This window comes from Lipotes vexillifer, unplaced genomic scaffold (assembly GCF_000442215.2).
Source record: "Lipotes vexillifer unplaced genomic scaffold, Lipotes_vexillifer_v1.1 scaffold168, whole genome shotgun sequence".
NCBI classification, from domain to species: Eukaryota; Metazoa; Chordata; class Mammalia; order Artiodactyla; family Lipotidae; genus Lipotes; species Lipotes vexillifer.
Genome location: NW_006773947.1, coordinates 1,786,193 through 1,814,152, shown reverse-complemented (window position 1 = coordinate 1,814,152; position 27,960 = coordinate 1,786,193). Strand labels below are relative to the sequence as shown.

At 46.3% G+C, this 27,960-nt stretch overlaps 1 protein-coding gene across 1 annotated transcript in view; it reads left to right on the top strand.

Annotated features, from left to right (window-relative positions):
* The window catches only part of LAMA3 (laminin subunit alpha 3), a 246,918-nt gene that overhangs the window by 135,508 nt on the left and 83,450 nt on the right, over positions 1-27,960 (top strand). Inside the window, exons 30-37 of the mRNA XM_007448619.1 lie at positions 1,114-1,229; positions 2,369-2,580; positions 3,537-3,741; positions 16,038-16,182; positions 17,128-17,268; positions 18,711-18,872; positions 21,729-21,827; positions 24,237-24,320. Coding sequence (XP_007448681.1) covers positions 1,114-1,229; positions 2,369-2,580; positions 3,537-3,741; positions 16,038-16,182; positions 17,128-17,268; positions 18,711-18,872; positions 21,729-21,827; positions 24,237-24,320 — 1,164 coding nt within the window. The remainder of the gene's footprint in view (positions 1-1,113; positions 1,230-2,368; positions 2,581-3,536; positions 3,742-16,037; positions 16,183-17,127; positions 17,269-18,710; positions 18,873-21,728; positions 21,828-24,236; positions 24,321-27,960) is intronic.

The following is a 27,960-nucleotide window of genomic DNA, read 5'->3' as shown; positions in this document are numbered from 1 at the left end:
TCCCTTCATGCCCATATGTCGCCGTTCCCTCGGGCTCGACGGTGAGCCCCCTTGTTCTAAGACTTCTCTTTGAATAACATCATCTGTGCCTGTCGATTCTGTTCTCTCCTCTGTGAGAATGACACCCTCATCTGTGAACTCATTTCTCATCTTTGCTGAGCTCTAGGACCATCTACTGCACATCCCCATAGCCAGAGAGCTCACAAGTCCCTCCAACTTAGCCTGTTACCAGCCCAGCCCCGGGCATCCCCTACCCTGTTCATTACCTTGGTCGTTGGAATCGTGGTCACCCAATGCCTGTAAAGCCTTGGAGAGCCAGGAAGCGCTGCCCAGGCCTGCTCTGTGGCCCTCCAGTTTTTGCTCATGCCTCCTCTCTCTCTGAGGATGTCATCTTCCTAGGGACAGGGGCCTGACTTTCTTCATTTTGTATCCCCTGTGCCTGGAACACCGTCTGGCACAGGTACTTGGCAGTGTTCATTGAACTGAATAACGTGAGAGCAGTAGACTCTGTAACAGCTGTAAGTTGGTGAGTAGTTGACGAAGATGTCTGAAATTTCCTGCAGCATTTGTCACTGGCACAGACTGGTTTATACAGGTGCAGAGAACTGAGCAGTATTTTTAAAGACTGGGGCTACAATTATTCATAATAGAGTATCTGATAGGATATGAATTTCAGGGGCACGCCACCATGTGAGTTTCCCCATTGGTCCTGCCATTTCGGTTTGCTCACATTTAAAAACACAAAATTCAACCTCTGGAGATCCAGGGTCATCCCGGGCATGGATCACACAGGGCCCTGGCTGTCCTAACAGCTGTCCTGCTCACCCCTGACGTCTCCTGTCCCCGCCCAGCACCCGAGGCTGTTGCTTCTCTGAGCAGGTGCTCCAGGAGGTCTGTCCCCCACTTGTTATCATTTCCTGCATGGAAACATGGCCTGAGCCTTCAACACTGGCTTAGGGTTGTGTTGTGATTCTTTTTTCATAAATCCTGTTTCATTTGGTCTTGGGCTTAACAATAAAGAACGTTGATCTTGGCGAAGAGAAAGTGTGATGGAGAGCCGTAGGTATGCCGTGCTGTTGGAAATCCAAAGACATGCTGACAGCTTCCCTTTAGGTCCGTGTCCTAGTGGTGCCTGCGGAGAATTACGACTACCAAATCCTTCACAGAAAATCAGTGGACAAGTCATTTGAGTTTGTCACCAATTGTGGAGGGGACAGTTTTTATATTGAGTAAGTATCCTTTCTGGAAGGGCCTTGGGAGGCACGCAGCTCTCCCACATTCCCGACCAGAACAAGAGGCCCGGGGAGGGGTGGCCCTTGCGTCTGTCTCTTCCTCTGGGAGCCTGAGGGAGTGGCACTGCGTCCCGCGTCCTCGGCACACGCTACAGCCGTTGTGCACATCGGGGCGAGATTTCCCTCCTCATCTTTGATCTCAGCAGATCACCCTCCAAGCTGGGATTCACAGGCTGCTTGGGAGTTTCTCTTCCTCTTCCCTGCTTCCTCTTGGACGACTCAGATTCCTAAGATACCACACAGGGCTTCCTCCGCGGGGAGGCATGTGAGCCCTGAGTCCCACTCTCCTTTGCCCTCTGATTGGGTGGGGAGCATCACAGAGGGGTGGACCTCCCCGTCTTCCCTCTGTGGGTCCCTGAATGCTAAGAGCCTAGAACAGCCCTGAGTATCAACTCCTGCCATTCTTTTCTGCAGACCCACCCTGCCCCCTTGTAGGTTTCCCGAGGAACTGAGGCTCCCTGGGGGCCAGATGCCTCCTGCATAGCAAATATTAAGAGCAAAGGCTCTGAGGTCAAACAGCTATGGGTTTGAGTACTTGCTCGACCACTTCGTAGCTCTGTGGCCTCGGGAATGTTGCCTAATTTCTAGGACCCTCAGTTGCCTTATCTGTGAAATGGGGCTTAGGGACTAATTGGTTGGGTGGTTGTGAGGTTAAGTGAGGTGTAGGCAAAAATTCTAACACACATGTTCAGTAAATGTTGGCAATTCACCTCCTCATTATTATTCTAATTGGTGTATCATTACACATGTAGGTGTAAATGTTTTTGGTGACTACTTTATTGAGATATAATCCACACACCATACAATTCATCCTATAGGTGAATTTTCACCCATTTATTCCAGCCACCGAAAGTTCCCACCCACCATCCTGTGATGTGTCCTGGAGTGGATGGGGATGGCAGGAGGGGTGGCTGGCACCCACTGTGAGTCCAGGGGTGGGGTTTTCTCTAACTTCCTCCCAAACTCCAGAGCCCCTCCCCCAAAACACTGCTTGGTGAGGCTTGTGGGAAGAGGAAGGTTGGGACCGTTTCTGGGCACGCCTCCCAGGATCTCACCATGAGTTTTTGTTTCCACAGCCCCCAGAAAGCCTCTGGATTCTGTAAGGATTCTGCCAGGTCCCTGGTGGCTCTTTACCATGATGGTGCACTGCCTTGTGAGTGCCACCCCGCCGGGGCCATTGGCCATCGCTGCAGCCCAGAGGGCGGGCAGTGCCCATGCCGGCCCCATGTCATTGGGCGGCAGTGTACCCGCTGTCAAATGGGCTACTACGGATTCCCGCACTGCAAGCGTAAGTGCATGTTCAGGTCAGCCAAGGTCATCTCTGGTTCCAGGTGGATGAAGCTCACCTAGGGCCAGGTTTCTTGAATTTCACTGTGCTGGAGACTCACCTGGGAATCTTGTGAAAATGCAGATTCTGACTCTCAGGCCTGAGAGTCTGCATTTCCAGTAACCACTCAGAGTATACCCATGCTGCTGGTCTAGGGACCACAGTATGAGTAGCAAGGTTCTAGAAGATAAATATTTATGTTTCCCATGCTATGTGACCCATGCGCTTGGCAAAGCAGGTGAAGGTAAATAGCCTTAAGCATCAAAATATTGGACAGCTCAGTTCTCTTCTTAGTGGAATAGGTTAGGCTTCAGTTTTTGCAGCCTAACCAAAGCTCGGCTGAGGTGGGGGGAGAGCCAGGGTCACGGGGTGTACTCCTCACTGAATGAGGAGGCCATGGATCTTTATCTAGGAAATGTGCTGCAGCCCTAGACGAGGGTCAGCCCAGGCCATGTGAAGGGGGCAGAGTCCCTGCATGGAGGCCAGCCTTTGCCTAACAAGGGCCCCGCTGCTGCATCCTGTCCTGACCTTGGGCTCAGGGCACTGGGGTGACGTGGAGGCCCTTCAGGGAGCCTGAGAAGAGCTGACCCTCTGACGGAGGACAGGCCTCACGTAAGAATGACATGTAACTGCAGCTTGGGGTCGGGGGGCGCCTTAGGGTGTCTACCTTGGTGTCAGTCGCTCCAGCTGTGCCTCACTCAGCTTCTGCACGTTGCGTCCACCGTGAGCGTTGGGTGTGGTCGGTCTTGACCCCAAGAAAGGGGCCTTTCAGATAAACCACATTCAATAATACCATAAGGGAAGAAAAGCAAGACCTTTCTCCCAGACCCCTTGGAAGGTTCTGGAAACCCTGCTGCAGTCCTGCTGGAGGTCAGGGGCATCTAACCCTTTCATCGTGTCTCTTCATCCCTGGCCAGCGTGCACCTGCGGCCGGCGCCTTTGTGAGGAGACGATGGGGATGTGCCTTTGCCCGCCCCACACGGTCAGGCCCCAGTGTGATGTGTGTGAGACACATTCCTTCAGCTTCCACCCGCTGGCCGGCTGCGAAGGCTGCAACTGTTCCAGGACGGGCACCGACGGGGCTGCCACCCCGGAGTGCGACAGGGACCATGGACAGTGCAGGTGAGGCCTGGAGGACTAACCTGTTGCATCCTACGGTGGGAAGGGAAGACGCTGTCCATCCCCACACCGGTCCCCATTACTTCCCGCTTCGCATGGGCCCCGAGACTGCTTGAGTTGACCTCAGCGTGGTGCTCCCACCGGGATGGGCGTGGTGTGTGGAGTGTCTCATCCCCTCGGGCTCCTGTGGCCTGGCAGAGCCTGGGTGGGCAGATGGCTGTCTGCCGAGGCCCAAGCAGCCTCGCCGTCCACTCCAGCCTCGCTCCGCGTGTGCGTGCAATACGTGCGTGATTACGTCATCAGTTCCATCTCCTTGGTCACCGGGGGGATGAGCATCTGTTTGTTTGTACTGAGGTCTGTGCTCCAAACCTTCACTCTCGTAAGCTGGTAGTTTTGTTAAGGACGGTGCTTGATGAAGTCTAAAATCCCGAGCCTGCTGCCCTGACTCAGATGGGGAGCCGGAGACGGTGCAGGGGACTCCGCAGGGGGGCTCCATTTGGGTAGGGCGGCAGGGTGGGCAGTACCCGCTGGAGAGCCTGACCTGAGAGGCGGGGCTGCCTCCGGGGCCTCCGAGGTCCAGCACCCAGCTGCTGAGAGACAAGAGGCAAACGGCGGCTCAAGCAGATGCCAGGAGGCCAAGAGGTTCGCTCAGCAGGTCAGCTCCGCATTGGAAACCAGAGGGTGTTGTCACGTGACTCCAGGTCATCAGCCTGATCTCGGCAGGACCAGAGTGGCCACAGTGGGTGAAGAACAGGATCCAGTCTCCTAGACGAAAAGGCTGGAAAGAATCTGATAGGGGTTATGTGGCAGGAAAGCTGAAGCAGAGCTGCTGCCATCCAGGCCGGTGTGACCTGTGCAGGAGAAAGCGTGAGGCTTGCCCCGGCCCTGCACTCCCCCCTCCCCCACACCCAGGCACGAGGACGTAGGCATCGGTGCCTGTGATCCTGGCGTGAGAGCCAGGAGGGGCCGTAGCTGCGAGTGGCAGGCGTCTGCTTCTCCAGCTCCAGGGCAGCTGCGATCGTTTCCCGTGGCTGCTGACAAATGGCCACAAACTGGATGTCTTCAAACAACAGAAATTTATTCTTTCATGGTTCGAAAGGCTAAACGTCTGAAATCAAGGTGTTGCTCTTTCTAAAAGCTCTAGGAGAGACTGTTCCCTGCCTGCCCCTTGCCTTCCTGTGTTGCCGGCAGTCCTTGGAATTCCTTGGTTCTGCCTCTGTCGTCTCATGGATTCTCCTTGTGTGTCTCTGTCTTCACGTGGCTTTCTCCTCTCTGTGTGTGTCTGTGTCTTTCTTTTCTTTTTGTTTTTTAGCCTTTGAATTCTTTAAAACTTTAATTAAAAAAAAATGACGTATAGTCGATGTGCAATACATATTGTCGGTTTCAGGTGTACCACATAGTGATTCACAATTTTTAAAAGTTATACTCTGTTTATAATTATTATAAAATATTGGCTATATTCACTGCGCTATACAATATATCCTTGTAGCTTATTTATTTTATCTTTTTTTCCTATTTTTCTTTTTTGAAGTATAGTTGATTTACAATGTTGTGTTAGTTTCAGGTGTACAGGGAAGGGATTCGGTTATACACATATATGTATATAGCTATATTTTTTCTATTTTTTCCATTATAGTTTATCACAAGATATTGAATATAGTTCCCTGCGCTACACAGTAGGACCTTGTTATTTATCTATTTTATATATGGTAGTGTGCATCTGTTAATCCCATACTCTCAACTTATCCCTCTCTCCTTCCCCAGTGGTAACCATAAGTTTGTTTTTTATGTCTGTGAATCTGTTTCTGTTTTGTAAATAAGTACTATTTTTTTTAGATTCCACATATAAGTGATATCATATAATATTTGTCTTTCTCTGTCTGACTTTACTTAGTATGATACGCTCTAGGTCCATCCATGTTGTGGCAAAAGGCATTATTTCATTCTTTTTATGGCTGAGTAATATTCCATTGCATATATTATATACACCACATCTTCTCTATCCATTCATCTGTTGATGGACGCTTAGGTTGCTTCCATGTCCTGGCTATTGTAAATAGTGCTGCTATGAACATTAGGGTGCATGTATCTTTTCGAATTAGAGATTTCGTCTTTTCCAGATATATGTCCAGGCGTGGGATGGCTGGATCATATGATAACTCTATTTTTAGTTTTTTGAGAAACCTCCATACTGTTTTCCATAGTGGCTGCACCAATTTACTTTCCCACCAACAGTGTAGGAGGGCTCCCTTACTTATTTTGTGTATAGTACTTTGTACCTGTTAATCCCCCGCTCCTGTCTTGCCCCTCCCCCCCCCCCACTGATAGCCTCTAGCTTCTTCTCTATATCTGTGAGTCTGTTTCTGTTTTGTCACATTCATTAATTTGTTCTAGTTTTTAGACTCCACGTATAAATGATATACAGTATTTGTCTTTCTCTGTCTGACTTATTTCACTCAGCATTATACCCTCCAAGTCCATCCATTGCTGTTGCAAATGCAAATTTTCATTCTTTTTTATGGCTGAGTAGTATTCCATTTTATATATACCTGTGTCTTTCTTTTTTTATAAGGACACCAGTCCTATTGGACTAGGGCCCGCCTTACTCCAGTAGGACCTCATCTTAACTTGATTATGTCTGCAAAAACCCTATTTCCAAATAAGGTCACAATCTAGGTACTGGGGATTAGAACTTGAACGTACCTTTCCCCCCCCCCCCCCCCACTGATAGCCTCTAGCTTCTTCTCTATATCTGTGAGTCTGTTTCTGTTTTGTCACATTCATTAATTTGTTCTAGTTTTTAGACTCCACGTATAAATGATATACAGTATTTGTCTTTCTCTGTCTGACTTATTTCACTCAGCATTATACCCTCCAAGTCCATCCATTGCTGTTGCAAATGCAAATTTTCATTCTTTTTTATGGCTGAGTAGTATTCCATTTTATATATACCTGTGTCTTTCTTTTTTTATAAGGACACCAGTCCTATTGGACTAGGGCCCGCCTTACTCCAGTAGGACCTCATCTTAACTTGATTATGTCTGCAAAAACCCTATTTCCAAATAAGGTCACAATCTAGGTACTGGGGATTAGAACTTGAACGTACCTTTTGGGGACAAAATTCAACTCTCTATAGCAGCAACGTTTACTTTTCCTGAGGAAGGACCTTTAGCCACACTTCTGATAGTTGCCCAACGTCTAACAGTTCCTTTGTCTTCTGGGAAGGAAGCTGAGTGAGAATTTGAGTCATGGAAGATTCCAAGTCTTTAAAACCACAGGTTGTGAGTCCTCCGTGAGTCAAGTCGGTTCCCTATCCTTTTCCAGCTATGAGCCTAAATGGGATGTGACTGGTACAAAGAATTTTGAGGTGTCATCAGAGAGTTTTCAATCACATACATTTGGTTCTGGTCCCTCCAGTGCTTACGCTATTCTCTGGAAGGAAGTCAGGCACTTAGTTCACTACTAAAGACTTTGCCTTGGGTTCCGAATGCACCAACAGGCCTGTGAAAATGGCTGACCTATTTCCAGTAAATTCCTGATTCATGGGCACTTAGCGTGGAAGCACAGGCTTCTACCAGGACGTGCAGGGATGCTACAGAACAAAAAGATGCACTGTGCCCAGGAGTTGCTTGCTGTCTTGTGGCTGGAGAAGATGGGTAAGTGGGAAGCTCAAAGGACCTAGATGTGCCAGTCATGACCCAATCAACTTTGTAGAAGAAATGAGAGACCAGACCTAAAGAAACTGTAAAATTAGAACTGGCTTCAGAAAAGGAAATCCGGGGTGTTATGAAAAGGGAAACAGATTGAACTAGGAATAATATTCCTTTTTGTATATTTGAAAAACAAGTCTAAGGAAAGAATCCAACGTCTTTATGTGGAATGGGTTTGCATGAATCCTTCAGAGGAAAGAATAGTCTGACAAGTAAGCGGGATAAGCAGAGCGGGAGGTCTTAGCATTAAAATCCTTTGCTGACTCAAGGGACTAGGAATCTGGATATAAGAAAGGCTGAAAGAACAAGGTTCCGTTTGAACAGCAGAATGCGCAATGCATAACCTTGGGAAAAATAAAACTAGACGGAAGACCAGGAGAGGAGATAAACAAGGGGACGTGGAACAGTTATTGGGAGATGGAATCCTGGCAGAGGACGAAGCCCAAGACTCTGTAGTGGCTCCAATCACAGCTGCATGAAGACACTCAGAGCCCTAAATACTGAAAACATTACAGTGCCTCCATATTTAATTAAAAATAAAAACTTACTAAGCCACAAAATAAGTGCCAACAAGTCCAACAAAGTTCTGTTTTTCCATAGTGACTATTTCAGTTTTTCTTTTGAAAACAGAACACCCACGTGAAGAGTTTGGGGCTGGGGGTAGAGGTTGGGGAACCATGTACATGGGTTAGAGTGAGAGAGGACCCCAAGGAGAAGGTGTGGACGCACAGGAGGGAAAACAGGTGTGGGTCCTGGAGGGGGTCCCTATGTTTAATCACAGGAGGCAAAGGAGCCAAGGAGGTAGAGAAGCAGTTTTCAGGCAGGGAGAGAAGCAGGAGAATTCACTGTCTGAGAACCAGTGGGAGAGTTTGAAAAGGACGCGGATGGTCAGCAGAAGAAATTGCTGCAAACAGGACCTCACACACAGTTTCTCAGTGCTGCCACCACAGAAAAAGGAAACTGAGAACGCATTAAAAACTGTAAAAATCAGTTAAGGCACCATCTATGAGCGAGAGATTTACCATAGGATGTTAGGTACAAATTCTAAGGAGAATTTAACAAACCTTCACTAGCCAATGACAGTTTAGTAGACAAGGAAATTCCTAACTCAGGACTGAGACATGTTGTTTAGTAGTTTTGCCCACACCCGAGGGAACATCAACAGGAATGGAATCTCATTGACCTGTATGGCGCCCAAACCAAGATGTGAAATTATTTATCCTGACATTACCAAAAAGGCTGTAATCACCTAATGGGATGACACATCTTTCCATGATCAAAGTGGATTTGTCATGAAAGGGCCTTGGCAGATAATGTAAGAAAAACTTCAGTTTATTAGATGACTGTAAATTGCACAAATTACCCATGATAATTCCAGTGTTGATGCCAAAAAAGCTTTTGATTGCCTAAAGGATTTTTTCTTTAGAAAATATTAGAGGAAAGAATGCTCCCCGCTGCCCCTGAAAATATCCTAATGAAAATGAAGAATGTGTTTAGAGGAACCTAACATTCAAGTAAAAGGAGTAAAATCAGAGATACCTGGAACTTGCAATAAAAAGAAAAACATATCCTTTCTCAGTGATACAACAGACTCTCTTACAGTTGTACAAGTTATCACAAATCACAAAGCTGAAAAATTTGAATTTTCAAATTTTATTTGACTATATAGAGGTGTTAACGTTTATCATACTAAAGGGGAATCTAACTGTTATAAATATTAATCTCCTTTAAAATGAATTACAGAAATAATTGCAGCATCCACAATATTCAATCTGTTCTTAATTGAAACTAGTGCTGTAATTTTAGACACAATTGGAAATAAATTCAATTGGAGCCATAAAATTGAGTTCTTGCTTATCTTTGTCATGAACTAGCCAGGAGACTCTGGGCAAGTTGCTTTGCCTTCCTTGGTCTCAGCTTCCTAATCTATAAAATGAAGCTTGGTAAAATCATCTCCAACTTCCCACCTAAATTTAAAACTCTGATTCTGTTTCTTCTTCAATCTCTGATTATATCATGGAAAATATTACAAAAGTATATTGTATAAATGATAAAAAAGTCCATTGTTTGGGACAACTCTGTCGGGATTGTGGTCTTAAAGATGCTTATATTGATCAAAATTTCATTTTTTTAATAGCATCACAGTAATTGAATCAGATATAATAGCAATGAATAAGTACATAGTGGATGATTGTGCCTTCACATTCTTTGAACAAACGAAAGAGCTAGAATAGCCTCAGAAGATTTTATCAATCAGATACACAAGATGCTGGGAATCACTGCTTTAAAAGACTATCGTCACGTCGATGACTTTCAAGACGTTTTAAGATCGATTATAGGAGATGGCAGTTCACCTGGATGTCCAGTGAAACCACATGTGCAAACGTGCCTTTTCAGAAGAGCAGCAGCAAAAGGAAAGCCATTCTGGGGGGACCCTTATCTCAGCCAGTCTCACAGATTTACTAAATGTGTTAGATGGAGAAACAAAATACCAGAAAAGGTTCTGGGAACAGAAGTACTTCCAGGTCAGCAGAAATCCACAAGCCCTAACAACCTGGAGAAGCAATCCCTTTGATGCCCCTCATCAAATAATAGGAATGGTAAATTCCAGACGGCGTGCAGGCAGGTGCTGGGACACGGTGGTGAGCAGGGCGGATGGGGACGGACAGAGCTCAGAGTTCTCACTTACGTTTCCTCTGTCCCAGAGGCACCTACCTTTTAAAGTTCTTTAGAGGATTCAATATCCTGTGTGAAAACCCTTAGAATAGTACCTGGCACACACTTGCACCCAGTATTAGCTGTTGTTATTATTTGCCAGGCACTTGGCTGTCTGCCTTCTGCCCTTTATACTTTGTCCTCCTGAAGCCCCACCCATTCTCCTGGCTTCAACCACCCGACCCTTGATGATTCCCAGATCCAGAGCTCCAGTTCTGATCCCTGATGGCTGTCTTATCCCACATTCACTGAAAATCAGTTCTACCTGGGCCCCCCTATTGGCTTTCCTTAGGGGATGCCTTGGTGGACAAGTCCCCTGACCTCTGAGCTCCTGTCCCCTCACATGTATAATGAAGTGTTAGATTAGATGATCTTTAAGGGGCCTCTCAACTCCTAAATTCTACACTGATTCCATATCTGAAACCCTTGCCATTGTCTTGCCTTTTCAGGCCATTCCTCTCTTTGAATGTTTTTAAAAAATTCTACATATTGGTGACAGCCTCCTCCCGGTCCCCAAAGCCTGAAGTCTCAGCATCACCTTAGAGTCAATTCCTTTTTCCTACAGTCAATCAGGCGTCAACTTCTAACAAAGAATGTATTTACCCCTTCCTTCGATGGCCCCCTGCAGGCACTTCCACCTGGTGATGTCCTTTATTACCACTTCCTATGCGAAGGATCTTGAGTCTCCGAACTGACCTTCCTTTTCCTGGCTTCCTTCCTTCCTTCCTTCCTCCCTTCACCCTTCCTTCCTTCCTTCCTTCCTTCCTTCCTTCTTTTCTCCTTAATTGAAGGGGAATATGCTAGTACACAATTATACTGGGATTTAAAAATCGATTTTCTCCATAGTTTTTTTATTAGTGCATAGAGAATGTTGATAAATGCACGTATGTTTATGATTTCATCTTCTTGGTGTGTGGGGTTTTTTAAAAACTAGGATGAAACATTTTCTTCAGTCCCTGTGATTTTTTTTTTTTTTTTGGCTTTAAATTCTATTTCATCAGTTAGTATGTTTTATGACTCAAACCATATCCAGCGCCTACTCCAGTTTGGGTGCTGTGCTCCGTGCCAAAGGCACACATACCTGCTAACGAGAGGTCATGGTCTGGTAGGGGACCCTCTACTAATCAATAATGACAGTGCAGCATAATGAGTGCCATATTGCGTGCAGGCTGCTGGGGGGCGGAAGTGGCTCTGACTGGCACCACGTCCATCACATTACTCTTTGCATAAGAACCTTCCTCAAGTCTCCATTGTCCGAGAAAATAAAGACCAGCTTTCCGTGGTGATCTGGCCCCCACTTACCTAACTTAAGCCTTTTTTCAGCTTCTCTGGTTTTTCTCACTTTCTCTAAACACTATTTGCCTCAGTTCCGTTCTTCAGTTATCAGCTCCCCTTTCCCCTCTTCTGTTACCCCCAAATTATCCACATCCTTCAAGGATTCTGTATGAAAGGTACAAATGCAAAGAAGGCATGAAGCCACTGCAAGCCCACAGAGGTACCCTTGTCATCTCATTGCCGAAAGCTAGTTCTAAGCTTAGCCATCCCATCTCTCACGTGATTACCTAACTTTCTGCATCTCTATGGCCCATGTCCTCAGTGAAAATGCACGAAGGTCAAGACTGGCTGATTCTACTTTTTCCCCTCCCTCCCATGTCCCCCAACACGAGGATGTGTATATATCAATAGAAGGCACTCGGTAACTGTAGGATGAATAGATGAATGAATATGAGGTAGACTTTGGATTCTAGTTTACAACTGGACTTGAATGGAATGCAATATTAAGGGATCCGTGGTATTTAATGAGCAAAGGGTAGAGTTCATTCTAATGCCTGACTTTCTGGTGACCTGTGAGACACATGAGCACCCACACACTCGCAGGTGTCATAATGTTTGGCCCTGAGCTCGTTGCCGTGGAGATGACCCGCATCCTCAGTGCTGCTACTCTGCCCCTCCTGGCAGCAGCAACTGGAACCTTCTTGCCGTTGCAGGAAGGGCAGCTCCTCCGGTAGCACAGCGTCTCCCTGGAGGAGTGTGCAAGGTCAGGCTGACTTTAGGTCGTTTTGAAAAGACATTCAGCCAGACTTCGAGGAGTAAGTTTCCTTTTTATTCCGTGTTGTCATGGCACCACCCAAAACTCCTTTGGTTGCCTGTTTTTGCGCAGGATTCACGTGTTCATTGCTCTCAGCGTTGCATTACACAGAATCCAGACATCGTATTTTCCATGTTGTGGTGAACCCTTGCCCATCAGTCCCACCGGCGGTCCTGGGGTTCAGCCCCCAGGCCACTGCTGCTATCACTCTGTTCAGCTTTTTGCTTTTTTCTATCCACTCTCCTGTGCTCAGTTGCTACCTTCATGCTGAGTGAGGCTCAGCGCTTCATCCCATGTTACCGACGCGGTTACACCCTCTCTGCCCAGCTCTCCCTCCCACCACGTCATCCCACGGACGCCCTGAAGTAAACAGGCAGACGTTTCTCCTGGTCTCGACAAGCGGCTTGCGCAGCTGTCCACCCTGCAAAATACTCCCCTTCCTTTCTTTTCCAGTGAAGTAAAAATATAAGAAAGAGGCTCCCGTCTGCCTGTCCTCACCTTCAAGGCCCGGGTCCAGGTCAACGCTCAGGGTCACTTGTCCCCCGGAGGCACTCAGGGTGTGAGAGGCTCGTGGGCACCAGCCTTCTGTGAATGCACCTGTTGGCCAGCAGCCCTGTGTGTTTGCTAAAAGAAGCGTCCTGGACTTCAGGACGACAAGCTGCCTGGATGGCACTTTGTGACAAGAGCACTGAGCACAGCATCCTTTTCCTCACTGCCGGTGGGAGGAGCAGGGAACGCCCAGGCTGAGTTGGGTCATTGCCAAAATTCCTCCTCTGATCTAGGTTTCTTCTTCCAGACAATTTTATTTGGAGGGGTTCTATGTACTCTCCCTTCCCATCTCTCACCCACCAGAGTTCTTGTGCTCTAGAAATAGGGAGTCATCTGGGAACAGTCAATTTTCTGCTGGCCCATGATTGCATTTAGTTTGGGATTCACAAGAAGAGAGTGGGTTGTTATTAACCTGGGCCTAGGAACAAAACTGTGTGTGCTAGAAAGAGGAGAGAGAGAGAGAGAGAGAGAGAGAGAGAGAGAGGGAGGTGATGTAACCTGTGAGTAGGTGGAAATACTTTTCTGAGATGGCCCATAGTTCCTCAAGCTTCCCAGAGGGTCCCTGACCTCTTCCAGAGTTTGCAGTCCTGAGTCTGCAGCAAACGCTCCAAGGAGTCTGCTTCCACCTTCCACCTAAAGCACTAGAGGTGTGATTTGGAGAATACTTTTCTTCCTCACGGAAACAGTCCCTGCAGGTATCAGGTAGGGAGGGAGATGAGGGGGTGGGGCTGTGCTGAATGACATTTGACCGGTCAGCAGGCCTTGCAGGTTAAAAGTGATTTTGTCTTTTTAGCTGTGGTGAGTGGGATAAAGGGAAACACATCTGCTCCCCTTACCTGATACCATAACAGGAGTAATGATAGCAAATACTTACATGTGCATGGCACTCTTCTAAGGTTTTTAGATGTTTATTAAATTCTCACGGTAATCCTGTGAAGTGGGTATTATGAGCTACTTTTACAGATGAGGAACGTCAGTTGTAAAGAGATTAATTGCTCGAGCTTCCTGTAAGTAGCAGAGTTGGGATTCAAACCTAGGCCACCTGGTCCCAAGTTTGTGTTCTTAAACACGTACAGAATTCTTTACTTAATTATAAGCAGATATTTGCCAAAGGCAAACTTACTGGGATATAAAGTTATATTTGTCTTTTTTAGGGATGGTCCCTGGGGTGAGGTTATTTTTTAATTGGAGTATAGTTGATGCACGATATTATGTAAACTACAGGTGTACAATACAGTGATTCACAATTTTTAAAGGTTATACTCCACTTACAGTTACTATAAAATATTGGTGTTGTACAATATATCCTTACAGCTTATTTTATACATAATAGTTTGTACCACTTACTTCCCCACTTCCCTCTCCCCACTGATAGCCACCAGTTTGTTCTCTATATCTGGGAGTCTGCTGCTTTTTTGTTATATTCACTAGTTTGTTGTATTTTTTAGATTCCATATATAAGTGAGATGGTACAGTATTTGCATTTCTCTGTCTGACTTATTTCACTTAGCAGAACGCTCTCCAAGTCCATCCATGTTGCTGCAGATGACAAGATTTCATTCCTTTTTATGGCTGAGTAGTATTCCATTGTATATAGACACCATATCTTCATTATCCTCGAGTGAGATAGGTGATAGCTTACATTTGGTAGCAAGCTAACGATAAAATATTTCAAATCAGATTGTACTCCTAACAGTCTAATAGAAAGCAGATTTCCAAATACTTTCTTTGGACCCACAAGAAAAAATCAGTATGTAGATCCATCAGGCTTCAGCTGTGGAGCTCAGTGACCAAGCTGCCTCTTCCTCTCCTCACGTCTCGGGTGTTGGGCTTCTCAGCCCTGAGAAGCTCAGAGATCCCTGGAGCCTCCTTGGAGCCCAGCCCCACACAGACCATCGCCCACCTCCCTCCCTGCTCCACTGTCCAGCCAGACCACTGGGGGACCTCCTTGCCTTCTGTCCCCTCACCCAGACCACGATGAGCCCCAGCATCCTCCCCCTAAGATAGTTTGGAGCCCATCCCCCCATCCATACTGAGAACCTCTGCCCTCGTTCGGCCCCCTCATCTACCTGCTGTGGAACCGATCTCAGCTCAGTCCTTCACACACAGCCAGCTGCCCTCCTTTCCTCTCTGAAAGCTTTCCAGGATGACGGTGGTCCTGGGAGGCAGCAGCTACTGCTTCCCGTCTCCCTCAGATGAGAAAGCAAGGCCTTGAGAAGTTGGATAACTTGCTGAGACGCTGTCTCTAATACATGTGAGAGCTGGGGTGAAACTCCGGCCAGTCTGCCTTCAGTGTGCAGGGCTCAGCCCCGCGCTCCAGGGCCCCGGGACAGTGTCACAATGGCCAGCACCTCCGTCCACAAGAGCCGGCCCCCTCCTGCCTCTCCAGGCTCGTGGTTCAGCATCCCTGCTCATACCCCTGCTCCAGGAGCACCCACTGTGTTCCCTGCACATGCCAAGCTGTGTCCTCCTGTTCCTGCTGTCTGGAATGCCTGCCCTACCTCCTACCCCGGGACACTTGGCCTTTTACACTCAGCTCAGGCATCACCTCCCCCAGGGATGCTGGGTCCGAGCTGGCCCTCTAACCCCTGTTTAGATCCTGTGTGTATATTGTTCACATTTCCACCTCAACACTTAAGAGCTCTCAGGCCCAGGGACTGTGTCCTTCTGTGCACCCCAGAGCCTAGTACCAAGCCTGGCCCTTGGAATCACATCAATGATGGTCATTGTTTTTATTTTAATTAAGGTATAACTGACATGTAACATTATATTAGTTTCAGGTGTATACATAATGATTTGCTATTTGCGTACATTGTGAAATGATCACCACGGTAAGTCTAGTTAGCACCCGTCACCGTACATAGTTAAAACTTTTTTTTCTCATGAGAAGTATTTTTAAGATTTACTCTCTTACCAACTTTCAAATATGCAATGCAGTGTTATTAACTATAGTCACCATGCTGTACATGACATCCCAGGACCTGTTCATTTTATAACTGGAAGTATGTATCTTTTGACCCATTTCATCATCAGGATGATGGTCACCTTGAGCTATTTTGTGTGAGTGCCTTGTATCCGCTTCTCTCCATTCTGCCTTGGACGCTAGCACCCCGTGGACAGGCCCTGTGTCTGTTTAACTGGCTTCATACAGCAACTGCTTTGCGGCAGTGCAGGTCGGCTTTAGAAGCATGTGTAGAAAGATGACGAGGACATTTGCTTCCTTTGCTTAAGTACAGATGCAAGCCCAGAATCACAGGGCGGCAGTGTGACCGGTGTGCTTCCGGCTTCTACCGCTTCCCTGAGTGCCTCCCCTGCCAATGCAACAGAGATGGGACTGAGCCAGCAGGCTGTGACCTGGGGACAGGGTCTTGTCTCTGCAAGGTAAGATGGAATGTGCAAGGCTGGGGACGTTGGCCACTGACCATTGTGGAGGGTCTTCATGCTGAGTCATTGTATAAAAATCGGTGGGAAATGGGATTGACCCAAGATAGATTTCCATGACTATAGCATCTTCTAGTCATTCTCATTGGATAGAAATAGTTAGAAGCGAAGACCTCCCTCCGCCGCCCCCGCACTGCTCTTGTGCTTTGAAGAGGCCACAGACCTCCTAAAGAATCTGATGACAGATATATACTGTCTTCAGAAAAATCGACACAAACGTTTGTCTATAATTTCAAGAGGTTTGTGGGTTCCCCTGAAGCCTATTCCTGTCCCATGCACCCCAGGTTAATCATCTCTGCTCCAAGGCGTTCTGCAGGGTGTAGGAGAGCTCCCGAGTCCCAGTGGATGTTCTAAAGTGGTAGTAAGTGGGATGAACCCCTTCCCCCAATTCTGTGAATCCTTCTGGTGTTCTTTCTCTACCTTCAGGTTGCCAAAGGGCATCTTATGAAATTTAGGAAATCCTCTCTTCCATTTGTACATGGTATAAAAGTTTAAATAATTAATGTGAGGGGCTTCCCTGCTGGCGCAGTGGTTGAGAGTCCGCCTGCAGATGCAGGGGACCCGGGTTTGTGCCCCGGTCCGGGAAGATCCCACGTGCCGCGGAGCGGCTGGGCCCGTGAGCCATGGCCGCTGAGCCTGCGCGTCCGGAGCCTGTGCTCCGCAACAGGAGAGGCCACAAGAGTGAGAGGCCCGCGTACCGCAAAAAAAAAAAAAAAATGTAAATAATTAATGTGGTAAAAAGCTTAACAGCCATGTAGCTTTGGATGCTTTGTTAGCATCCATGTTCTATCATCTTATGTTGATACTTAATTTGTGCACGTAGATCTCTTCAATCAGAGAACCTTTAGAAGGAATGACCTCTTGTTTCATGTTTTTCTTCAACAGGAAAATGTGGAAGGTACAGAATGTAACGTGTGTCAGGAAGGGTCATTCTACCTGGACCCAGCGAACCCCAAAGGTTGTACCAGCTGCTTTTGTTTCGGAGTCAGTCATCATTGTCACAGCTCACATAAGAGAAGAGCTAAGGTAGGCAGGGCATTAGACTGCTTTTGTTTTTATTTATACTTCCAAACGAGGAAGTAATGCATTGGCATGAAACGTGAAGGGTTATGGGGTTTTCTAGCATCTTGCTTGGTTAGAATGTTAAGCGTTGTGCTCGCTGGTCCTCAGCCTGCAGTGTTCTGTCCCCAGATGTCCTCATGTCCCTCCGTTCATCAGCTCTCTGCTCAAGTGCTTAGAGATGCCATCCCTCACTCTGTGGTTTCACCCTTCTCTGTGTACTTCATAGCGTGTATCACAGTTCTAAAGGTTGTTTATTACGTATCTATTTTCTCCACCACTCACATGTAAGCTCCTTGATACAATCCCAGTGCCTTGAGCAGGATCTGGAACATAGTAGATGCTCAATAAAAACTCATTAAATAAATGGAGTTAGTTGTTCCTGCCCCTCGTTTCTTCTTATCTGCTTATCTTCCTGTTTTGCTTTCCTTCTCACCTGTTTTAAAATTAACTCCAGGAAACTAAAACTTTTGTTGCCTTCATGATTCCATGAACCATTAGTCTCATGCTTGCTTTCTTGTGTGACATGTCTTAATGTCCAACAAGTATTCAAAGAAAGATTATTTTCTCTATTTTACGGCCTGCCTCCTGAAAGGAATGCAGGCTTGTAATGGGGGAAAAAAAAAAATTAGTTTGTAAATCCACCCTGAAGTCTCCTCTTCTTACCCTCAGGGGAACCCGGAAGCATTATTCTGACTCTATGTCTTGTCAGTTCCTTCTTTTTCTTCCCCTCATAGTTTAACTCCTGTCTTCCTTTGTGATCTGGGGAATATTTAATTTTGATGCTCCTTGGGACTTCCCTGGTGGTCTAGTGGCTAAGACTCCGTGCTCCCAATGCAGGGGGCCTGGGTTCGATCCCTGGTCAGGGAACTAGATCCCACATGCCACAACTAAGAGTTCTCATGCTGCAACTAAAGATCCTGCCTGCCGCAACTTAAGACCCAACACAGCCCAATAAGTAAATAAATATTTTAAAATAATAATAATTTTGATGCTCCATTTAGACAAAAATAATGACAGCAGTCCATTGTATTCCACATCACATTTTCTAAGGAGCTCACCATTAAAATGTGCCCACAGTCCTAGTTATTATTCACACCCTTATTTGTGTATTATTTGAATATTTTTTGAACACCTATTAAATGTCAGGAACAAGGATGCATGCTGGGCTACAAGGATAAGTCCCACGTGCATCTGGTCGCTACCCTTTGAGAATTCCTAGTTGTGATGGGTCAGGTGGGGGCTGAGTGGGAGTGGGCTCCCTCACTGGAGTCAGACACGAGAGCAGATACTGGAGGGAAGCCTTTGAAGTAAGGTGGCTGCCCCACAGCTCTTTCTACTCTGCATAATTCAACCATCGCCAAAGATGCCATGGGCACAAGTTTCCATCCGTTGCCTCTGTGTTTCAGTTTGTGGATATGACGGGCTGGCGCCTGGAGACGGCGGACGGAGTGGACATCCCCATCTCCTTCAACCCGGGCAGCAGCAGCGTGGTGGCCGACCTCCAGGAGCTGCCCTCAACGGTTCACAGCGTGTCGTGGGTTGCCCCTGCTTCCTACCTGGGGGACAAGGTAACCATGTCCTGCTGTTCTCCCGTGCTCTTGCTGGACCTCGTCCATCACTGCACGGGCATCATCTACTGGATGTCTGGAAGGAAGGTTCTGGAAGTTCAGGTTACTAAAACTGAAGAACTTCGGTGAATCACAAATGCAGAAGATGGAGAGGCTGAGGGTGTACGGGCCTCAGGGCCCACGTGGTTGCTCACCAGCAAAGGAAATCCTGCACCAGGTTCTTCCTGATTTTCACTTAATGCCAAAGAAATTTCCTCTGGGGAAATAACCATTTAAATAATATCTGCCGCGAATGGCACACGTATGCTTTTAAATGCCAATGCTGAGAATTCTTCGTTTTAAAGCAGAAGAAGGGCCCCTTGTCAGGAAAACAAAAGCTGAGAAGTGACTCATGAGCTTATTAAAAGAAGCACAGGATCCAGTGACAGCACGGCTTTCATTAGTAGAGTCACGTGTGGTTATGAATACATTTTATTTCTTTTTTAAAAATTTTTATTGGAGTAGAGTTGATTTACAATGTTGTGTTAGTTTCAGGTGTACAGCAGAGTGGATCTGTCGTACATATACATATACCACTCTTTTTTTAGATCCTTTTCCCACATAGGTCATTACAGAGTACTGAGTAGAGTTCCCTGTGCTGTACAGTAAGTCCTTATTAGTTATCTATTTTATATGTAGTAGTGTATATATGTCACAGATGTAAAGAACAAACTTATGGTTACCAAGGCGGGGAGGGGGAGAATAGGGATAAACTGGGAGACTGGGAGTCACGTGTGGTTAGACGCTCCTTGGGGAGCTTATAAAGGAGTTGCTTTTCCTTTGCTGCGTAAATTATTCCAGGATCTGACCACCTACATTCATTTATACGGACAGAAGTGTGAGCATCCAATAGAAACATCCTCAGGTGATATATGCGCCTGGTGGCCCAGGATAGAGCTTTGGAGAAGGGGTGGATTTCACAGAGCCCAGCCCAGGCCATGCCGTAGTCTCACATCCACAATGACTAAATGTTCGTCCCTTGTCAGCCTGAACTCTCTGATTCTGTCTTCAGTTTGAAGGACTATGGATTCTGACCTCTGAGTATGGGGAATATTGCTCCTCTCATAGAACCCCACTTCTCCCTCATGTGATATGCCTCTTCACGTCCACATGGCGAGCCCTTGACTCACTGGTCATCTAGTCCTGGCTAACAAATGACCCACAAACTTGGAAGCTTAAAGCAACAGACCATTATTTTCTTGCCCAGTTTCCATGGATCAGGAATCCAGGAGTGGATGGCTCAGGGTCTTTCATGAGGTTGTGGTCAAGATGTCAGCCAGGGCTGCAGGCATCTGGGACTGGAGGATCCACTTCCAAGCTCACTGGCGTGGTTGTCAGCAGGCCAGTGTTCCTGGCTGGCTGGTGGTCAGAGGCCTCAGTTCCTATTCACGTGAGGCCCACCGTAGGCTGCCTGAGGGTCCTCTTGACGTGGCAGCTGGCTTCCTCCAAAGCAAATGAGGGAGAGAGAAAGAGGTGAGTGGGAGGGGACAGGAGAGAGAAAGAGACAGGGAGGGAGAACAGCATTTTTGTAACCTAATTTCAGAAATGACACACCGTCACTTCTAACATGTTTTGTTCATGAGAACCCAGTCACAAAGCCCAGCTCACACTCCGGGAGGAAAGTTAAGCTCCGCCTCTTGAAAGCAAGAATATCAAAGAATAGGTAGACGTATTTTTAACCTCCTCAGTCCATCAAAAAGGCAATACTTAATCTCAATAAGATGATTCAAGATGTTACCTTGGAACACTTCCAGACTCTAAGGTCATAACTCTGTGAAGCTGTGTAGGCTGTAGATTCTAGGGAAGAACTTCAGTGGATTGGGAGCCCTGAAGGGCTGCCCCTCCTCCCTGCTCCAGCTTATTTGCGTCTCCAGTAAGGGTATTTTGTCTGCCTTCCCTGAGATGATGTTGCCTCTGATTTCCATCCTTTGGTCACTCCTTCCTTCTTGATCAGGTTTTACTTTAAGGGTGGGAGATATCAGGACCAGAGGTGAAGTCGCTGTCTAAAAAACCCATGATCATTCACCTCCATGTTTCCACCACCGTCATGCTGTGGAGGCAGCACTGAGAGGAGGCCCGTATACCTGGTGGTACAGGCGGACATGGCTTATACATCTAGGAGAATACAGAATCACTTAGGAAATATTCACCATGTGCACTCAGGGGAGGTTGTTTTTTTGTTTTGTTTTATTTTGTTTTGCGATACGTGGGCCTCTCACTGTTGTGGAGCACAGGCTCCGGACGCGCAGGCTCAGCAGCCATGGCTCACCGGCCCAGCCGCTCAGCAGCATGTGGGATCTTCCCAGACCGGGGCACGAACCCATGTCCCCTGCATCGGCAGGTGGACTCTCAACCACTGCGCCACCAGGGAAGCCCGGGAAGGTTTTTTTTTGACAATTTATTTTTAGAGGTTCATTTTGTAACCGATAGATGTTAACCAAGTCTCTCCATTGAATAGGAAAGCAATGGCCTAGATTTCTTAGAATAGCCGTGGATTAAATAGACATTTTGGTTTAGTCATCATCTAGAATAAAAGGATCTTATTTGTTTCTGCGTGACTATTTTTCTTTTTAACAGAAGTATCTTCTTGCTTGTAAAACTCAATCATGTTCATATTAAACATTTTAATTGATATAAAATGGTAGAAGGCAGAAAGTTAAAATGCCATCTTCAATTCCACTCAGTAGAAATGACCACTGTTAACAGGCTGATTGTGTATCTTTCCAGATCTATGTGCCAGTGTACTTTGTAGATGAGTTAATGTTGCCATGTTCTCTTTTAATGCTTGTGCTATTAATCCTACTATTTCAATTTCAGGTTTCCTCATATGGTGGCTACCTCACCTACCAAATGAAGTCCTTTGGACTGCCTGGTGACATGGTTCTTCTGGAAAAGAAGCCAGATGTGCAGCTTACCGTAGGTGTCACAACACGACCCAAGTAGCAGAAAGTGACGGTTGCGATTGGTGCCAATCTAATTTTAGGACATCTTGATAAGTGGCCTACAGAAAGTTTGGATTAAGTCATTTCCAATATTTTGTAGAAACTCAAAGGGAAGTTTAGAGCATGTAGCACCTCCTCAGGATCCTTGGTCCCTGACCATCCCAGCCCCAAATGGTTTCTCTTTTCTTCCCTTCCAAAGAACTTAACCATCTCTCACTTGGAGTCTCACAATCACTGTCTCATCATGAACTTGTTTTATGTTTCTATCTTTCAATTTTGTCTCACAAACATTTTTGAGACCTCCCTGTTTGCAGAGTCACATTGCTGGGCTCGTAAAGGACAGGTGATCCCTGTCCTCAAAAAAAAGTGTAACCAGCGGCTTCCCTGGTGGCACAGTGGTTGAGAGTCCGCCTGCCGATGCAGGGGGCGCGGGTTCGTGCCCCGGTCCGGGAATATCCCACATGCTGTGGAGTGGCTGGGCTCGTGAGCCGTGGCCGCTGAGCCTGCGCGTCCGGAGCCTGTGCTCCGCAGCGGGAGAGGCCACAACAGTGAGAGGCCCGCATACCGCAAAAAAAAAAAGTGTTACCAGGAGGGGAGATGAGAGAAATGACCAAAGGCCTACAGTCCACTGAACAGTAAGCCTTTGAGACAAAGTCCAGACAAGACTCTGTGGGAGCTGGAGTCCAAGTGGGGGCTTATGTAGTTGGTGCCCTCAGAAGACTTCATGGAAAAGGTTAGTTTTGAGCCATGGCTTTAAGAATGAGCGTGAGAGGAGAAACACCCTTCCCCTTCCCCGGCAGAGAGTAAGTTGAACCTAGGCAGAGGAGCAGCCCTCCAGGGGTGAGCAGTCCAAGTTGGCTGTGTTATCAGCACGTGCTGGGCCATTGAAAACAAGACCGGAAGGGTAGGAAGGAGGGTGTTTAATACCATGATGAGGAATTTGGCCTGAGGTAGACAGTGGGGAGCCCCTTTGGTTTTCTGAGAAGAGAAGTGACAGCCGCATGCTATGTGCCAGGCACACAGTCCAGAACTGCAATCTGGAAAATTTCCTTGAGGTAAGGGGTGATATCACATCCTGCATTGAATCCCCTACAATGTACAGAACCTCGCACATGGGGTGAGGTGCCATAGCCTGAACTTGTGCTATAATTAATGCGATGCAATTCCAGCTCCCTGAAGGGTTTTCTTGTGTCATTCACGGTATAAGAGGGGACTGGAAAATCCCACTTGCCTCATCCCACATGAGGGCCTCGCATTCTGATAGCTTTTTGTGTTCAGGCATGGCCGTGTTGTTTTGTTTCTACTGGCACCCAAGTGTATTTGAACTGTTGTTGTAAAAGGTTCTCAAAGGAACCTTTGCAAAACAACTTGAAAAGGAAGCACTCAAGATTTTAGAGTTACAGTCTATGGAAAAATAGTTCCATGATAAGAATACTGTTATGACATGTTGTATTTCAGCTTCATTATTTTTGCAGAGCATCTCAAATTCAGGCCATTAGTATGCCTGTATTTTACTGCCTATATTGTTATGCAGACGGTTGGAATTCATGGAGAAGTGATGACCAAAATTTCTTCTTAATTTATCTTCAAACATGGAAAGTAATTTAGGCTCATGAAACATTTACTGTGCTGCTTTGTTCCAAACCACTGAAGTTAAAAGCCTATGGGCATGTTTCTTAGATTAAGGCTTTCAATTAGTGATCGCAGATAATGCTTTTCTTTCTGAAAACTGGCTCTAATGAATAAAACCCTTTGGGGTTTGGTGCTACAACAGAAAAGCTGTACTTGTGTGTGTGGGTGTGGGGTGAGAGTGCTGCTTGTGGGTGCTGACCCTCCCATTGGACCCCTGAGAGCCACCGTAATGGGGATGGGCGTGCGGAGGCTCAGTGAGCAGGGCTGGGTCCTGCAGTGTATGGGCTGCAGGGCTAATTCCTCCCCCCATGTGCCAGCTCTGCCGCTCCCTATCTATGCAGCCTGCACAGGCAGCCCCGCCAACCTTCTACCCTCCCCGCCCTCCCCACTAACCCACCCCCCAAAGCACTTTCTCGCTACCCATGCGGTCCTGTAGGCAGTAAGGAAACCAGCACCTCATGCATTGACTACAAAGTATCATTTTTTAAAAAAAATTGTTTCCATCTTTTTAAGCCACTTTCAGTCAAGAGAATTTTCCTGGTTTCCTATTTGTGAAAATGAACCGTGTTAGGGCTTATTATTCCATTTCCACGTTGCTACTCCTTTTACCAGTCAGTTCTTTTTGCAGCTACTCTTTTAGAATCAGGCATCTCACGTAATGCAGATCCATAGACGTTTGTTCCTAGATCAATCATAAACCTCAAAATATCCCAACCAAGCCACTAACACATTCATGTGTTTCTTTAAACAGGGTCAGCACATGTCCATCATCTATGAGGGGCCGAATCACCCCCGGCCAGACCGGCTGCATCATGGGCGAGTGCAGGTGGTAGAGGTAATGGAAAAGCAAACGTGAAACTCTTCTTGATGAGCCTTTTTGTCCCACAATTTAGTTCTTTCAAAGAGTTGTTTTACTGACTTATTTTATGAATTTAAAATATTAACTATAATTTATATAAATGTAATTTAGATATCTAAATTAAAAATATAAATTCTATAAAATATACAGGGCTCCATCCTCACAGGGCTTTGTTGCACCATCTTTATGGCACTTACCACTGTCTCTCCTGTTTTACACCTAAGTATCCTTGTTTTGTAAACTCTGTGAGTCTGTAAATGCTACAGTGTAGCTCCCTGTCATCCTCAGGCCTCCCTCAGTGCCTGGGACCTGGTGACTGTCCAACAAATGCTTGGGGTGAATAAAAAGAAAAGTCACAAAAACATCTAACACCAGAGGAAGTAAGAATAATATAGCTAAATAAAGGAAAGCTCATCACATTATAAAGCATTGTATTAAACCTACATGGTTACAATTATTCCTTTAGAGTGTTCCAATTATATTATTAAATACCTCCAGTGAGGATTAGTAAATATATTAGTAAATATATCCTCAAGGTGATACTTTTTCAAGTACCTTAAACTCCCAGACACACTGTAACATTTCTGTACTGGTCCACCCATACAATGGAATACTATTTGGCAATAAATGGAACAAAGTATGGATACTTTCCACACTATGGATGAACCTCAAAAACATTATACTGAAGGAAAGAAACAAGACGCAAAAGCCCATCTAGGGCTTCCCTGGTGGCGCAGTGGTTGAGAGTCCCGCCTGCCGATGCAGGGGACACGGGTTCGTGCCCCGGTCCGGGAAGATCCCACATGCCGCGGAGCGGCTGGGCCCGTGAGCCATGGCCGCTGAGCCTGCGCGTCCAGAGCCTGTGCTCTGCAATGGGAGAGGCCAAAAAAAGCCCATCTATTATGTGATTCTGTTTATATGAGAGAGGTGATGCCAGCAAAAATGGTGAAGAACCTGTTTTTCCTCCGTAAAAGCAAATGTGGCAGAAATGGTCAAAATCAACTATTTTAGAACTCTGACAGTTAACCAAAGGCTCGTGGAATCTGAAAAGCATTTATTCAAGAAAAATGGCTGAACCTTTTTCCAGTAAATGCACACTACTGCATGATCTGCAGTTGGTTGAATTTGCGACCTTGTAACCACAGGTATGGAGAGCCAACTGTGAAGTTATACGCAGAATTTTGACTGCTCATAAGTTTGGCGCCCGCATTATTCAAGGGTCAACTCTATGTTCAAGAGAACTGAAAACAGGATTTTGAAGATATTTGCACAGCCATGTTCATTGCAGCACTATTCGCGATAGCCAAAAGGTAAGAAGCAGCTGAAATGTCTATTGACAGGTGAATGGATGAAGAAAATGTGGCATGTACATAGACTAGAATATAATCCAGCCTTCAAAAGGAAGAAAGTCCTGTCACGTGCTAGAACATGAATGAAACTTGAGGACAGTACACTAAGTGAAATAAGCAAGTCACAAAAAGACAAATACTGTGTGATTCCACTTGTATGAGATATTTAAAGTACTCAGATTCAGGGCTTGCCTGGTGGCGCAGGTTAAGAATCAGAAATGGTCAAAATCAACTATTTTAGAACTCTGACAGTTAACCAAAGGCTCGTGGAATCTGAAAAGCATTTATTCAAGAAAAATGGCTGAACCTTTTTCCAGTAAATGCACACTACTGCATGATCTGCAGTTGGTTGAATTTGCGACCTTGTAACCACAGGTATGGAGAGCCAACTGTGAAGTTATACGCAGAATTTTGACTGCTCATAAGTTTGGCGCCCGCATTATTCAAGGGTCAACTCTATGTTCAAGAGAACTGAAAACAGGATTTTGAAGATATTTGCACAGCCATGTTCATTGCAGCACTATTCGCGATAGCCAAAAGGTAAGAAGCAGCTGAAATGTCTATTGACAGGTGAATGGATGAAGAAAATGTGGCATGTACATAGACTAGAATATAATCCAGCCTTCAAAAGGAAGAAAGTCCTGTCACGTGCTAGAACATGAATGAAACTTGAGGACAGTACACTAAGTGAAATAAGCAAGTCACAAAAAGACAAATACTGTGTGATTCCACTTGTATGAGATATTTAAAGTACTCAGATTCAGGGCTTGCCTGGTGGCGCAGGGGTTAAGAATCTGCCTGCCAATGCAGGGGACACGGGTTAAAGCCCTGGTCTGGGAAGATCCCACATGCCGCAGAGCAACTAAGCCCGTGCGCCACAACTACTGAGCCCGCGCTCTAGAGCCCGTGCACCACAACTACTGAGCCCGCACTCTAGAGCCCGTGCGCCACAACTACTGAGCCCACGCTCTAGAGCCCGTGAGCCACAACTACTGAAGCCTGCGCACCTAGAGCCCATGCTCTGCAACAAGAGAAGCCACCCAATGAGAGGCCTGTGCAACGGAACAAAGAGTAGCCCCCGCTCGCCGCAACTAGAGAAAGCCCGCGCGCAGCAACGAAGACCCAACACAGCCAAAAATAAAAATAAATAAATTTATATTAAAAAAAAAGTACTCAGGGGCTTCCCTGGTGGCGCAGTGGTTGAGAGTCCACCTGCCAATGCAGGGAACACGGGTTCGTGCCCCAGTTCGGGAAGATCCCATATGCCGCGGAGTGGCTGGGCCCGTGAGCCATGGCCACTGAGCCTGCGCGTCCGGAGCCAGTTCTCTGCAACGGGAGAGGCCACAATAGTGAGAGACCCACGTACCGCAAAAAAAAAAAAAAAAAAAAGTACTCAGGTTCATAGAAACAGAAAAGAGAATGGTGGTTGCCAGGGGCTGCGGGAGGAGGAAACGGGAATTATTGCTTAATAGGTGCAGAGTTTCAGTTTTGCAGGATGATAAACTTCTAAAGATCTGTTGCACAATGATGTAAATATAATTAACATTCTTGTACCCTACTGTTAAAAATGGTTAAGATGGTAAATTTTATGTTACATGTTATTTACCATCATAAAAATAAAATAATATGAATGTGTGTGTGCAAGATTGTACTATCACAATTATGAACATTTAATGAATGATCTGAGCTGTGTGACTTATTCAGTTTCCATGTCTCTCTCCTGTATCTTTCTCACTCTCACTGCTTGCACAAATAAAAGTGCATTTTAGGGCTTCCCTGGTGGCGCAGTGGTTGAGAGTCCGCCTGCCGATGCAGGGGACACGGGTTCGTGCCCCGGTCCGGGAAGATCCCACATGCCGCGGAGCGGCTGGGCCCGTGAGCCATGGCCTCTGAGCCTGCGTGTCCGGAGCCTGTGCTCCGCAGCGGGAGAGGCCACAACAGTGAGAGGCCCGCGTACCGCAAAAAAAAAAAAAAAGTGCCTTTTACAATAAGCCTAACACTGGGAAATCTGATTTCACTTTATTGCTCCTTATTTCCTGCCTTCATTTTTTCCCCCTTCCTCGTGGCCTTCTACCTTCTTGGAAATAACCCAGGACATGTGATTTCTGAATATAAATCCACTGTGTCTACTTACCTATCTTATTTTAGTATTTTTCCTGATGCATTTTATTTATTTTTCCCCTGATGCATTTTAAATGGCTTTATTGGATCCCTTCTGGCTGGCTGTCTCTGAAGGTCCTGAGGGTGAGCTTACCACAGGGAGACCT